This window comes from Pararge aegeria, chromosome Z, assembly GCF_905163445.1.
Source record: "Pararge aegeria chromosome Z, ilParAegt1.1, whole genome shotgun sequence".
In the NCBI taxonomy this organism is placed as follows: domain Eukaryota; kingdom Metazoa; phylum Arthropoda; class Insecta; order Lepidoptera; family Nymphalidae; genus Pararge; species Pararge aegeria.
In genome coordinates this window covers 14,594,111-14,610,662 of record NC_053208.1, presented here as the reverse complement: position 1 = coordinate 14,610,662, position 16,552 = coordinate 14,594,111, and the positions used below count along the sequence as shown (strand labels likewise).

The window sequence follows — 16,552 nt, the reverse complement described above, 5'->3', positions numbered from 1 at the left end:
TTCGTTTAATTTGCTTCTTCTTCACCATCCCAAGCACCGCCTACCTTCACCATTCGTGCCCACTCCTGTTTTAATGACAATTATTATATTTGCAAGTGTGAACCAATTGAACGCTTTATGAGCACCAAGTACTTAGGTGTAACAATTTATGGTTCTATGACCTGGAGGCAACATATTGACTCTATTGTTCATCGGCTCAGAAAACTTATCTTTGTGTTTTGGCGACTGAGGAATGTGGTTGATTTCAACTGCTTAAAAACGATTTACGACTCTCTAGCAAAATCGATCCTTACAGCATTACCTGTTGGGGCGGTTCTGGGATATCTCTAATGCTGAGACTGGAAAGAGCTTAAAGGTCGGTACTTAAGGTTATGTGCATAAAACCTTTATATTTTCCTACCACTGAGCTGTACTCAATCACTGGAGTGTTAACGGTAAGGCAACTATTTGTCCTAGCTGCGATTCTTCGTAAACATCCCGAGATGCGCTATGACCCTAACTTAACAATCACGAAGCGTAGATCATATATGGTATGTAGGATGGAGGCAACCGAATGAAGTCCGAGTTGGATTCGGCGGTTCACCTCTTTCTCAAAATTGGACCTACCTAACTGGATCGTGTGTCGTAGGTATACGTACTCGTCTACAATTTCGAGTGCAGAGCTCCCAATTATTACTGGTTGGAGCGGAATATGAGCGTTAGACATAATTTTCGTCTTGCTCATGTCCATACGTAGGCCCACCTGTTAAGAAACTCTGAGAATTGAGCATCGTATTAAGGTCTCCCAGAGTCTCTGCCATTATGACCACATCGTCGGCAAACCGAAGTTGAGTGATGTACTCGCCGTTAATGTTAATGCCAAACCCGTCCCATTCCAGAAGCTTAAAGACGTCCCCCAACGCAGCGGTAAACAGCTTCGGGGAGATAACATCTCCCAGTCGCACTCCTCGCTGCAATTGGATCGGCCTCGTAGTCTAATCCCGAATACGGACTGACATGGTGGCGTTTTCATACAAACACTTCAACACTTGGATGTACCGGTAGTCGATTCGGCATCTCTGCAGTGACCTTAACACATCCCAGGTTTCCACCGAATCAAAGGCTTTCTCATAGTCCACAAACGCTATCCAAAGTGGCCGGTTATACACTTAGGTCTTCTGTATAACCTGCCGCAGCGTATGTATGTGGTCTATGGTACTGAAGCCCTTTCGGAAACCGGCTTGTTCGGGAGGCTGGAAGTCATCAAACCTATAAGTGAGACGATTCGTAATGACTCGCGAGGACAACTTGTAGACATGGCTCAGCAGCGAGATGGGTCTGTAGTTCTTCAGTAAGGTATTGTCACCTTTTTTGAAGAACAGAACCACCACGCTCCTGTGCCATGCCTTTGGCGTTGTGCATTGGTGGATGACGGAATTGAACAATCGCTGAAGGACTTTAAGTATTGGTTTTCCACCCGCTTTCAGGAGTTCTGCTGTGATTCCATCATCACCCGGTGCCTTGGAGTTCTTGAGTTGCTTGAGAGCCATACTAATCTCGTATAGGCTGACGTCCGGGATATCTTTGGTGAAGTGTCGGGCCAAATTGGCTTTAGGATCTTTAGCCAGACAAAGACACTCATGTAAGTTAAAATGTTAAAAGTGGCTTCAATCACTATCTTATGAAGAGACGGAAAAACTTTTAATTATTTTGAAATAGGTTCAATTGAAAGATTCTCTCACACACACACGCACGCACGCACGTACACACACAGACACTCGCACGCTTACACACAAAATACATACACTCTAACACACAAACTCGAAATCAAGATTAACATGTTACATGTATCCCTTTTGATCGTTGTTTTTTTTTGTATCTTATTTTATTTTAATTAATATTTTTGAATGTATTTAGATTTTTTTGATAAATATCCAGTGAACAGTGGTAAATTTTAAGTTTTGGAGGTGGGCGTGATCACTGTTACGCAGTTTCATACTTTTACAGTGATCATCGTTTCATTTATTAAGTTATGTTATTGTTCACAAATAAATAAAAATAAATAAAATATATTTGTGATTGTGTATAAAAGTATCACATAGTTTTTTTTAGGAATAGCTATATCATAATTTACCTTAAACCTGACATTAAAACATCTAAGAAAAACAATAGAATCATCTAAGTATGTTGCAAGCTATCTTGCCTGCTCATTTGTCTGCAACGGTAGAAGCTGAAAGCAAGCAAACGAAAAAAAACTTAAACAAATTGAAAAATAAGCGAAAAACAGCCACTAGTAAAACTACTTCGAAATAAATAAAACCGGCAAGTGCGAGACTAAATACGCGTCGAGGTTTGCGTACCTTGGGTTCATACTGAATAATATAGTTAAAATTATTCGAAATCGTTATCAAGTTAAAATTATTCGAAATCACCGAAGGATTAGTTTGTAAAGAGTTGTTGTTGATGTCGGTAAAAAAATTGTGGTAGTTACCTAAAACCAATGAATAATTTCTGCCAACTCAGTTTATTTAAAAAATTCCACCAATCCAGATTCGTGCAGATCAGAGGGGAACTGGTGCTATTTATGTAATCAATTAAAACCGGTGAGGTATATAAAAATAGATTTGGGTCCAACTCTATTTTTACTTTTCGAATGATATCCCAATTAATTTAGAAACCCTGTTTTAATTTTTTTTTCATGAGGTTTAAAATGTATTATTGTATTCTACGTTACGTTCTATTTATCTCTCTTCCGCGCCGTGCTACAATGAAAAACAATAGTCTAAGTAGACTATTTAAGAGAAGGTAAAAAGTGTACATCTATTACATTAAAGCAATTGTTGTTGTTAAAGATGTTACAGATATTTTAAACATACCCGTTGCTAGTCTCCTGGTACCCAGAGTCACCATGAATTACCTAAAAGAAAAACAGGTTTGAATAAAAGCAAGCATTACGTCTTAGAATACGGGCGCTGGGATATATATCCGAAGCGTAAGAAAGGATTCTGGAGTAAACCTCGCTCGTAGTGAGACTGTTGCATCTAGAATCTGATTTAGGGGCGTCCAGCAAGCAAGCGGAATTTATTCCTGCGCTGAATAATATACTTATAAACTCAATTTCGGAAATATGTTTACTCTAAACTATGGCTCGCGAGGGATTTGGCAGCGAAGTTAAATGACGCCAGATGGAGGGATGCCGTCTTTCGTCAAAGTGAGGTAGCAATCAAATCACATTGCAACCCATAGAGTTAAGCCTTGTGTTTACGTTAGATAACAGGTGTTATAGTTATTTAAACTACTGATCCAATAAACTGATTATATAATTCAATTATGCATACTGTTAGTAACCTTCTTAAAAGAGACATTCGAATTTTCGTACCATGTGATGCGTGTCAAACTGACGTATAGAGTTCAAATTCGATGACTCAAAGGAAGGCCATGTGTTAAAAGTGAGCCTTTTTTATAAACGCTTAAATATTAAAAGTTGTGGGTTTAAATAAACTCTACCCCCTAGATTCTACCAAGGAGAGGAAAAAATAACCCTGGTGGGGTTATTTTATATTTCTTTTAAAACCTTAATTACCTAATTAATCAACTAATATAACGAAACACATATAATGCTTTTGTTCAGCTTCCCATTGGCACGCACGCGCACGCACGCACGCACCTCTAACTTATCAGAGATATTCGTTCATCAGCGTTTTTAATTTAATTAAATATCACTTGCTTTGACAGTGAAGGAAAACACAAGTTCTTTAAGTTATTATCTATTTATGTATGTATATACAGTAATCATTGGTAGACCAATCAGATGTCCCTTCTGATATTAAGTGAAAAACCAATACCTAACTTTGTTTGTACCTAATCGGAACATGTCCTACGAGTACCTTATGTAATTACACCGGCGTCCATGCCCGTCAAACCGGAACACAGTAATGCTGCTTTGCGGCAGACAACACGATTACTACCGCAGACAATCTCCACCACTACTATTATACATGATAATGTTGACATTATATAGATTAAAAAAACAACAGACATAAAAATAGATTTATCGTTAATTTATCGTTTCTTTAAGTTAAATCGACGACCTGTTAGGAAAGCATTCCTTCGACGGCCGGAGAATAGGGGTAAGTTTGTTTTATGATGTGAAAAAGTGAAGATATACTTACGTTGGCGATCACCGACTGGGGTTTCGGGGCTGCGAAGCGTCCAACTGATGTCGTCACCACTGGAGTGCTACGCCCGGACTTACTGCTACCACCAAGCAAATGAGAAAATTAATTATCACTCGTCATACCAAATGAGTGTTTAACTCGGTTTCTAAGTGTTCCGTATCAAGTGATCTTTGAGCATTTAAATAACTGGGAACATAGGAATTGTGTTCTACTGCACAATGATGTAGATATCTTTTAATGTTTCTTTAATTTTATAAATTTTGTAACAGTATTTACATACAATCTTTTTCTGATATTTTAACCAAGTATTATAGCAAATAAAATATTTTTATATGCATAAAATATCAGAAAATATATTATGTGTAAGACAAAAAATTTACACAAATTAACTAATACAGTTAATTTGTTTTTCATTTTGTAAAAAAGGTACGGAACCCTTAAACACCCTTTGCAAACATTTCTTTGAAGTTTCACAGTTTATTCAAAATTTTACAATAGGTTCCACCAGACTATAAAATTTCGTCATGTTTAAAGACTTCATAGGATACAAAATGAGACTTCATAGAAACATTTGTGCATATGGATGACAGTTATGCGTTATATGGAGCTAAGTTATTAAAATGGGTGTCCACATTAATAAGAAATATAAATAGTCCGTCATTGATGAAAGTGATATAACAATACTCAACTAGTCTATTTTATATGTATATGTATATGTCAATATGCATGTAAAACTTGAATTTAGAATTTTAAATTTACAAATATGTACAAATATGTACAAATAGTATGAAATATATTATCAAGCTAATTGTTATATAATTTTAAGTTTTAATAAAATATATTTGCAGCTGTAGTTAAATTTAATTTAAAGTGTTATAATATTAACGAAATATTAAATGAGCAACGACTCTATTTCTTAGTCTTAAGTTATGTTAAAAAATAAAAGACTTTAGTACAAAGTTCGTTGAGGCCGACGGCTCAAGGCGCTGGAAAAAAACGAAACACTTATTTAATCCAAATTAACAATCAAACCATCATGACAACAATAATAAATATTTGTGGTTTAGAAAAATTCCAAACGTCGTTCGTGGCCTAAGCCAATTTCCAAATTATTTTTCATAACTTTCAGCTTTTGTTTTCTCCAGTTGTGTAAACCTGGAATCGAACTTAAACCTCTTGAGTGTAAGGCAACAATTTAGCGACAGCTGTATATACATGATCTATATTGTGATTTAATATAGATTATGTATATGCCTTATAGATATAGATATTGCCTTATAAGAAGTAATCAAAAATTGACCTATTCGTGCGAAAAGGCGGAGAAATTTTTATTTAATTTCAAATTTAGAGAAATTGTTATAATTTCGAATAACGTTTAATTCGGATTTAATATAAAGTTAAAGTTTTTAGAATTTTTACTTTTATTGTGGCATTTGCCGACAGCAACAAAGACCATGCGATCCGTGCCTCAAGTATGCTATTACAATTGCATGTCAGTGGCTAGTCAATGATGGAAAGTACTAACAAAAAAACAAATATAGTAAAAAAGGTTAAAACAATTTGACATTAAATAAAATCAAATTGTATTTAATTTTCACTCGGTTATAGTTAGTTTGGTCACTATTATAATTAATACGGTTTTTGTTTAAGAACAAAGTGTGCACTAATTGTTAGCATGCTGCATACATAATTGTTTTACTATGTTTTGTGGTATTTTAATAAAAGTTTTTTTTATTTTATAGGCTTTGTCATTGATCAACCACTGAGACAAAATTGCAATTAACTTATTGGGTAGTAAAAATAATATTGTAATACGTACGTTTCGGCAAAAGCAGTGAAGAAATCCGGTGAAATAGCAAAATTAGTATTTTGGCGTATCAGACGTTGTATTCCGTAGTTCTTGCGGAGAAATTGCTCCATCTTGGGCGAAGGACCATCAATTGCCAGCTCTTTGGGCGTCGCATTCAAATCCTGAAATATTTATATTCTATTATTCATTTCAAAAAGTCAAAGTTCACTCGTTCAACTATTTTAGACACATCATTTATATAATTTTCTAAATCCTTCCAGAACCAAGCTTATCGAATCGAGCCATTTGGACCCCTTTAACTAAGTACCAGTAATATGGTTCTCATATCAACTCACTCCAGTATTTTAATATCACAATAATAATTAATAAAGAATTCCGCAAGAAAACACATTTAAATTACAATTTTCCTCAGGAATATTAATAAGGAATTATTATTTAATAATAATATTACATTTGATTTAGATTTTTCAAATTCCAAATTAAAACGTAATATTATTGTTTTTGTTCAATGTCAATATCAAGCTAGATTCCTCGCAAATTGTTTGGCGATACGCTATTATAACGCTTCGCTTTATTTTACGCTATATTTTATATTACACTATAATACCTATTCTACCTATTCTAAATTGTCAGGCTAGGTCGATATGCTGACCACAATTAGCGAAAGCTACACCACAATTTCTGTGTGTCCGGTGTGCGTGAACGCGATACAAAATTTGTTTCAAATAAAAATGTCGTATGGATATTGTGACGTCGTAAATGTTGCGTGAATCTAGAGTGTGTTTCCGTCGTGCGGCCACACTAATGCAATACAAACAAAACTCACCGCTGTCACGCAACACACGCTCACTCCGACAACGCATATTGAATTCAGAACATACAATTGCAAATTTTTGAAATTTCGCGCAGAAATATCTGGTATTCGCGGATTATAGTATATTAGGTTTAGTGTTTATCGTATAGCAAATAATGAAATAACTCCTGCTTCTATTCTGCATCAACCTCGCCAATGCTCTATTTTAAAAATTTTAGTCTTCTTTTTCTTGCTTTTATCTCACGTTATGATCTGCACAAAATGTGTCGCTCAAACTTGGAAGACAGACTTATTGAATTGTTTCGGCATTTATTTTTTCATTCCACCGCAAGTTATCTCTTGACTACAATCTCACCTGATGGTAAGTGATGATGATGCAGTCTCAGATGGTAGCAGGCTAACATGTTAGGGAGTATGGCAGTTATACTAAACTAAAAACTAACTACTAAAAACTCCTAAATGAGCTTTTAAGATTTTATAAAGATTTAAGATTTTATTAAGTTTTTAACAAACCCGCGGCGAACATTTACTAAACTATAGAATATAATAATAAAAAAAATATCACGTACTTTCAACATGTGGTCGAACAGCACCTTCCCGTAACCGTGTCTCTGATAATCAGGCAGTACAAAGAAGTCAAGGACACACAAGGGTTCAACTTGACGCACTTTGTCCTGCTCGTCGAAGAGAAAGAGATGCTTCCAGCCTACTTTTAGCAAACCAATTAGTTCACCTTTGCCTCTGTAAAAAAAAACAATATGTATTTTTAAAAAATAGTTTAAATTAGAAACGTTCCGTATCCTATCGTATTTAATTCTAGCTGAACCCAGCCACGCTTCGCTGTGTAAGTCAGCCTGATATTCGAAAGTATATAAAAACAGTCATATTAAATGCAACGATGTGTAAAACCTTGAAGTTAATCCATCGAGCATTATTTCGTCTGGCAAACACAGAGGGCTTAGTAAAATTTGTAACTTTCGAAAAATGTGTCAACACAAATGTTCATTCACAAGTTTACAGGAACGAATTAAACATTTGAGATTTTTTTGCGATTTTGGGCAGCATAACTGATTATATTCAAAAAATATCATGCGTAGTTTGTAATCCGGTTGCTTAACTCTAAATGAATTCCAAAGATCAAATCAATGTGGTTAGAGAAACGGTTACCATTCTAAAAAATGACACTTGAAACTTTTATACAAGTTGTTTGAAACTTATAACTTAGCATTCACGCTTTTCGTGATATTATTCGAGAATTATCTCAAATTAACAGTTTACTCGATTAAAAGCAAACCTACATATAAAACTTTAAAGTTAATTCCATTCTAAACCGCGCATGCCAATTAATGACGTCATTTAATTGTATAAATACACCGCAGAACAGCCTTCGCTTTAAGATTACAAGCTGTTGACATTGACGTATTAGGTATGATTTCCCATTAAGGCTATAATCACATTCTTAGGCAGGCTTCGTTTCACCTTACTAATTTGTATTAGTCATATGATACCCTGCGCGGTATTTTAAAGCCGTCTTTTCTAGGCCGCGGATGATGAAGATACAAAACGCAATTTTGCGAAATGACCGCGAAGCACTGGTATACAGATTTACTCTTGGATGCATTTGGATTTCCTCCATTCGGCTATAATCCAGAACTATAAATTCAGAAATAAAGTTGAGGGGACGGGAAGGGATGGGGTTGAAATGTTCACAAAGTATTCACGAAAAATGTTTCAGATTTCAAAAATTCTGTCGTGTGAAAACAGTGTGGTACTCTTTATTGTGTAGTTCCGATGACCATCAGCAAATGATCAAGTTACTTTACAAGATACTCAAATCGCTATACTTAGGTGTCCCTATATCTAAGATCTCTTCAACAGACCTTGTCTTGATGAAAATGGGATCAAATGAGAATTATACAGTCACAAAAAAAAGTAGTAAGCTAATAAACATTAAAAAAAAACCTAATTCCTACGAACCAAATAAACGAAAAACTAAAACCTAAGAACCTCCTCCTATTATGTAAGTCGGTTAAAAATTGTACAAGATTCTAGATTAATATATATTTATTAAAATAAACAAAAAAATACCAAAATAATAGATAGCTACTCCATCAATTATAGTTGACAATCGCTCGAAATTGTCGAAGCTGCGCAAGGTGATTTTATAAAACTCCTCCCAGTCGAAGGTGCATGTGTTAGAATTATCGTAATGGGGATATATGATTCAAATTGAAAGGTTTAAAATTATTTAAATTTCTTTACATGTATAGGATAACTCGGGGCATTTTTTTCGTAAATTTTGTACTAGACCCGCCGTACAATTCATATTAGTTATTAAAACGCTTACAAGCCAGTCATTCCCCGCAAAACGAGTTTCTAGTTCGGGGCAAACTGTTAGTATTCAAATGTTAAAACAGTATCAAAATAAAAACGGAGAAATTGCGCGGTTTAGTCGGATTCGTAGGTACATTAGAATATTATTAGGGTATGATTGCGTTACGTTGGCTGATTGCGGCGTAAAAAATACGTGTCTTCTTCACAGTTCACGGACCATGAATTATGTGGGACAATGGGCATACTTCCGCTGTCTGCAGAAACTTAGAAATGGTTGTTTGAAATAAGTCGATAAAAAGGTATGTCGGTTAAGTAAAACTAGACAAAAACTTATTATCATTAAAGGTAAAAGTTTTGTTACGTAAGAAGGTCCATTAAGCATTGCGTAATTTATACAATTAGGTACGTGTGAATGATTGCGTCTTGTTTATTTCTACCTACATTGGTTTCTACCTGGTTGGATAAACCAGTATAAGGTATTTAACTCAATAATCCATACAATTTCTAGCTCCTCAGACTAATAATCAGTCTAATTATATAGGACGTAGGCATTTAGGCCTTAGACCATCCACATGGGGCGTGGGTTGGTTGGCTTAAACGATATTAATTGCATTATCACATATCTGGCTTACTTAGACTTACTGGACCAACGAGCCAGGTAAAGTATAATATATTCAAATGCTCATATAAATATTCCACTGCGCAGTTAAGGTTAACACCGAGGCGCACAGCACATCGCCAAGCCAAACTGCATTCTAACGCAGCGTGTTTAAGTGAATATCAACATCACACTACTTCACACAGACACGGGCCTCAACCCTCTTAGGAGTGTCTTGTTTTATAGACCCACCACGCTGCTCCAACGTGAGTGTCGGGCTTTGACCTAATATTAATTTATTTTTATTGGTTACTACTAGCTATCCCGGCGAACTTCGTACCGCGGATCTTTTTTTTTTTTTTTTTTTTTTGATGAATGTTATATTTCAATACTTATTATCCTATTCAAGACTAAGACAAATCCAAGAAATCAAATATCATAAAAATAGGTCCAGCCGTTTTTGATTTATAAATGTTGTAACTAACACAACTTCTTCCATTAAATAAAATAAAATGTAATTGAAACTAACTCGATGACTGAAGCTGTCATAAAAAACTGGAAGAAATAATTAAATTGACTCATAAAAGTTTTGAAACAGGTTGAATTTAGGAAGTGCATAAAAAATGGTTAAAAAGAAAATTCTGTTGTGACAATTTTCGTAGTCGACTTTTACACTTTTCCGTTGGGTTTTTTCTTATTTTTAGAATAATATAGACAATAATTATACTATTTAGAATAATATAGATAAATTTTTAGGGTGTTTTCTTGAAAATCTTTAAATTAGTTCGATTAGAGGTAACTTTAAAAAAACGCCTCCTCTTCATCTTCTCGGTGATAGACAAGATTTTCAAGGTTGACCTTAGTTGCAAAGAAAGAAATGATAATATCGCTAAGCATTTTCAATGCATGTTATAGCTGAATTAAATGTAACACAATTACTTTTTAGCGGGCGAAGGTCGTAACTTGTTATAAAGTAGCTGCCGAAATTCCAAATTCTGAACAAGACATGCAATATATTGCGTTGATTACCCGCATTGCGGATATCGGCCCGGCCCGCGGGTCAGCAGTCTTCTTGAGAATATTAAAGTAGCTCTTATCTAAATAATTTAATAACCTTTATAAGTATGTGTGCGTGTGGGATTATGATAGTGTGTATGTGTCTGTATATGTGCGCGTGTGTGTGTGTGTGTGTGTGTGTGTGTGTGTGTTTCTGTGTATTTATGTGCGTGTGTGTGTGTTCGTGCGTGCGAGTGTGGCTGTGGGATATTGTCTTGTTTTTTTATTTAAATGGTGAATCAGTCAGGAGTGTACTTAGGTGTTTGGTGAAAACGTGTTTAAGATGGCCGCCGACAAGCCCCCCCCCCCCCCCCCTGGTATCTAATAAAATGGCTTGACTAGTACAATATTCAAAGTCTTTTTTTTTATTTTTTATTACGGTAGGTTTTCGCAGGTTTCTAAATTAGTATTTTGTTTTGCACAGAATGAAGAACATTCAGAATCCGTGTACGCGACTAATATTAAAGAATCAAAAACTACTCCACTTTAGTAGTATTTCTCGAACAGGCGGTTAATCAATTCATTCATTTAGCAGTTCAAAGTAATTATTTTAACTTCAATGTTCTAAAAATTACCATAAAATGAAGAAAATGGGAAAAGCTTATGAGCTAGCGACATTCCGCGTGTGGGAAGTGAGAGGTGCTAGGGGCGTCTTCTCTGTTTTTTGACACAATGCACTATGTATGCTGGCTGAATGAGGATTCTGAATGATCTTAATTCTGTTACGTGATGTTAGTTGACCTCTTTTCTTCCTGAAGTAAATACACGGATATCAAACTGCAAAAATATTTATCTGCGAATGATACATAGCTCCAACATTAGCTTGTCCAAACTAAAAAAATCTAAGCTAAAATATATTATAAGTAAAATAATTACGTGTTGTTAATCCATATCATCGCGTTGATTGCCAGCCGGTATTGAAACAGTGTCGTGAGTCTATATTCCATATCCCTTAGAAAAGAGTCTAAGAGATTTCTCTTAGAAAAGAGTCTAAGAGAAAAGACTTTTACCCAGTTGTGGGGCATTAAGAGCAGATGATAATGGTTTATTTATAGTTTAAACGAGCTCAATCTATAAATAAATTCTTAGCTATAGAAGCTAAATTAATTCTTCAGTTTATGTGCGAAAATATTTGGCGAAAGTAAACATGGATTAGAAAGTAATAATAGTATGGGCATAACGATAATTTTATTCTCACGAATAAGGTAAAAAGTGAATGCATTATGAATTGAAAATTCTCATAAATACCGCTCATCATAACTGGTAGACCCATCTATGCTAATTATTTATTTTATTCTACACATGTAAATAAAATTAAATGTATGTTTGTGATTTCTTGAATGCCTGATATCATGATTACTTAATCGAGAGAATAACCCAAACAAACGTTACATATTTTTATAATTTGTTATTAGTGTTTTAAACTACACTTGGCGGATTTATCATTTTATAAATTTTTACAATTGATACACAAATTACGGAACCGAAAGGATTTGAACCTGCAATTGTCTGGCAATCGCGGCCTGAGCGCTTTAACCTCAAGGCTAGGGTTCTCCCACTTCCGATGCCGATATTAGTATAATGCTTTTTTATATCAAGACTGACAAAGCGACTGTTTGAGTGTTATTGATTAGTATATGGGCCTCATAACAAGGCTCAGAGTCACTCAGCGGGCGATGGAGAGCTATGCTCGGAGTATCTCTGCGTGATCAATTCAGAAATGAGATACCGACATAGCTCAACGAATCGCAAAGCTCAAGCGGCAATGGGCGGGACACATAGCTCGGAGAACGGATGGACGTTGGGGTCCCAATGTGCTGGAATGGCGGCTCCGCACTGGTAAGCGCAGCTTTGGTCGACCGCTCAGGAGGTGGACAGACGACATCAAGAGCGTCGCGGGGAGCCGCTGGGTACAAGCGGCACAAAACCGTGGAATTTGGAACTCCCTTCAAAAGACATGTCCAGCAGTGGACTTCTAACGGTTGATATGATGATGATAAGTTTATACCATTTAAGCTATAAAACTGATAGAAAAAACATACATTTTGGTATCGGCGGTTTTCTCGGCAAATTTATAAAGTAGTAGCTAGTTATCACCTTAACGACAAAGACGTGCCGTTTAGCGATATAGCATTTCGATGCCGCGTAAACATCGATAAGGGTTATGGGTTTAATATAACTGCGATACTACCTAACAGGCTAGCAGGTGAGTCAAGGGCTGACTTATAGTGAAATAACAAAAAACGTTTTCCTTAGAACAGACTTGTCATCATCATCAACGGGGAGTAGGTATATCATTCAACTCCAGTTTACTATTTAATCGTAACGGCAGAGACTTTTGGAGACCTTTGTACGATGAATTATGATTCCAACCTCTACTCAACGAGTGGGCATACGAATGTACAAGATTTAGGTTGTCTCGTATTTACTTACACCATAACTCATATATAACATAAATCTCAGTAAGTCTTTGAAGAACAGCACTCGCAAATGTCTAGAGTATGGTCAGCACGAGTTAGGAAGTCCCAATTCGAGAAGAGAGTGTCTGAAGGCCAGTCTTGGAAAAGTGAGTGCTGTCAGTTATGACGTCTGGCACCAAAGACATGGTCGCAAAGTTAGCACTAGTTAAGTAACACTCAGCGGGAAATTGAGAAAGTTATACTCTATCTGTACATGCTCAAATCGTGTATACAGCTTAAGTCGCGAAGCTGAGGTGGCAATGGGTGTGGCAAATATTTCGGAGACCTGATGGATACTGGAGTGGAATAGCAACATTGCACCGCTAGTAGTTAGCATCCAGCGGGACTACTGCAGTTGGAAGCAAGCACCACAAGACCGAGAAATTTTGAACTCTCTACCTATTCTACCAGTGGACTTCCATTGGTTGACATGATGATAACAAAAAAATGAAGGTTAAGGGAAATGATGGTTACAAATGTTACTAAAAAACTATAGGGAATTAATGAAAACAAGTCATCTTGCCATAGTTACTCATCACAACAACCCATTATCGGCCCACTAAAGAGCATGGGTCTTCTCCCACAATGAAAAGGGGTTAAGGCCGTAGTCCACCAGGCAGTCCCAGTGTGGATTGTAGGACTCCACACACCTTTGAGAACATTGTGTAGGAATCAAAGGCATGCAGGTTTCCTCACAATTTTTTCCTTTACCGTAGAAGGAAGTAATATTTAAATTACTTAAAACGCACATAACTTGAAAAATTTTTAGTTCATGCTGGAGTTCAGACTCTGCCCCCCAAATGTGAATTTGAGCTCCTAGCCAATGTTACACATTAAGGGTTAAATATAAAATCATTTAAATTTTAAGCTACAATAGAAAATATTATTATTTCTTTCAAATCCATGAGAAACTGTTTATTGTACCAGATTCAAAAGTATTCCCCTAGGATACAAGGATACTAGGCATTAACTATGCCAAATTTCATCAAGATCAATGCAATTGTTTGCTTGTATAAATACAAGCAAACAGACATTCATATTATACCATATGAGTATGAAGTTTTTCATTGAATTACAGTTTCTTTACAAAAAAATTTAATATTGTAACATACCCTTTAGCACTGGCATCTTTGAGAATGTATAAGATGAGGTCCGGTGAGTTGCGGAGCTTCTCTGCTGTTGTAATCACTCGATTCAAGTTTTGTGCTGTTGATGACTGTTCCCCCAAACGATCAATCAATTTTGAAAGAGTTTCTTGCATAATCCTGTACGGATAATGTTTTAACATATTCAAGCGAACTTACAAAAATTGGCATTGTTTCTAAAAGAATCATAATAAAGATGAATATTTAACACTATAAACCATAAAATTCATAGACAGGTGTGACTCAACACTTGGGACTATCTTAAAAATGAGTGGGTGTGATTTGCTCACAAACAGCTTATATGTCAACATACTTTTAAGAGTTATAAGAAAGTTGCTTTTGGGATGTTTGATTATTATTAATGAACATGTTTTTTGAAAAGATGTTTATTTATAACAATGTGCCAAATTTCATGGTGCAGCTGTTTGGGCAAACAAGCCAATAAATACATTCAACAAATAACATTTTTGCATTAGTATGAATGATAGTTAGTTTTAAAAGTTATTTTTCAATTAATAGGAATCAAAGCTATATGTTATTCTTTTATAACATTCACTGTAAAAATTTAATTCCCGAAAAATTATTTTTTCAGGAAATAGACAAAAATAAATGAATAGGAAAATACACTGAACAAACCATAATTTTAATTAGGCAAAGTTCACTGTTATTTTAACTGGAATGCAAGAATTAAAATTTGAGAATGCAGGAAATTGCAACCAATCGACATTTTCATAGCACGATTGGTACGGAGCACTATCAATCTACAGCAGCCATTTTAAGCCACTGTTTTTAATTTTAAGTTAGTCGGCGAATAGTTCAGTCACTTTTTTATCTATTCTTTGTTTAAATTTTTCTTCACCACACCTAGTATCTACGCTAAAAGCAAAAGTTAGTTGCGATTTGCGCAGCAAGCACATGGGACGGTGAATAGATTTTAATGAATCGCATTGCATCAGTTGTTACAATCAAGTATACAATACTTATTTAAATATTTTGAATAAATAATAAAAGTTAATTAAATACAAAATATCGTACCTTACGCTTCGTACATCTCCATGAAACCCGGGTGGTATTAATGTATTGTTTAATTTAGTAATTTTGTCTGTTAACATTTCGTTAACAGGTACAATAAAATCCATTATAGCGATAAGTTCTTCACTTTTAAAAACTTAGCCCAATTATTTTTAAATACGTTATTTAGATTCAGTTTATAATTTTATGAAGACGGTTGAGAATCCTGATCGGCAGAAAATGATATTAAGGGCAGATCATGATTGTGAGTCAATTTTAAAAATGTCAAAGCCTTCTTCTCTATGGTTTTACTAAAAAAAAAAAAATAGGATTCTTATAATCCGTTTATCTATACTTGACGCGAAACGGGTTGGCACTGTTGCAAATTAAAATATGAATTGCAAATTAAAATATGAATTGTATGTGCCAAAAAGTTAAGGACTACACAAATGTATGCTTACACTTTATTTTTAAATATAATGTGAGCTAAATAAGAAGTCGCGTTTGGTTCAAAAGGAAATATATATATCCGCAACTTTTCCAAAAAAAAAAAAACAGTTTCTTTTAACGCAAAGGTAAATCAGGTAAGATTTACTTTCGAATGGTAGAATAATGTTCCTGTAAATTCAGTGATAGTTTACAGGAACATCGTCCTTGATTCACGTCAAACCGAAACCAATACACTTGGTTTTTGGTGTTGTTTGGTGATTGAGATAGTTGAATGAACTGAAAGTTTTAGCCTTAATAGATTATATATCCTACAAAAAATATCTCACAAAATACCCAGTACACATAAAATTCACAAAATATAGAAATTATAATAACATTAGGTTAAATTAATAATAATGAAACTTAAGTACTAAAATCGATGTTAAAGAACTTATTTCTACTCGGTGCACAGATAGCATATATGTAAAGATATAACTAGGCATCCGTCACAAACCATTTGAAGGATGCTGTTTTGTGATGACTTTTACGAGTATAACAGCATAAAAATCAGGCACTCTTGATTCAGCAAACATGCCAAAGGCTCTGTGGTATCTAGGCAAACCCAACAACACACGAAAAGCATCATTGTACTGTACGCGTAGTGTAGTGTAGGACTTCCAAAAAAATTCGTCCACAGTTGACAGGTGTAGAAACACTGGCAATACGCGTTTAACAGTGT

The 16,552-nt window shown here is 35.1% G+C and overlaps 1 protein-coding gene across 3 annotated transcripts; it reads right to left on the bottom strand.

The window, feature by feature from the left end:
* Positions 1 to 2,049: 2,049 nt before the first annotated feature.
* LOC120636001 (alpha-tubulin N-acetyltransferase 1-like) lies at positions 2,050 to 15,632 on the bottom strand. 3 transcript variants are annotated; one of them, XM_039907226.1, is made up of 7 exons: positions 15,409 to 15,632; positions 14,341 to 14,493; positions 7,351 to 7,522; positions 5,977 to 6,128; positions 4,152 to 4,239; positions 2,856 to 2,896; positions 2,050 to 2,209 (listed from the first exon to the last, which is right to left on the bottom strand). In XM_039907226.1, the coding sequence occupies exons 1-7, from the start codon at positions 15,510 to 15,512 to the stop codon at positions 2,158 to 2,160; spliced, it is 762 nt and encodes a 253-aa protein (XP_039763160.1). In that variant the 5' UTR covers positions 15,513 to 15,632; the 3' UTR covers positions 2,050 to 2,157. The 3 variants fall into 3 exon arrangements, with proteins under 3 accessions (XP_039763160.1, XP_039763161.1, XP_039763162.1); XM_039907227.1 differs by having other exon boundaries at positions 4,152 to 4,236; XM_039907228.1 differs by having other exon boundaries at positions 4,152 to 4,233.
* Positions 15,633 to 16,552: the final 920 nt, after the last annotated feature.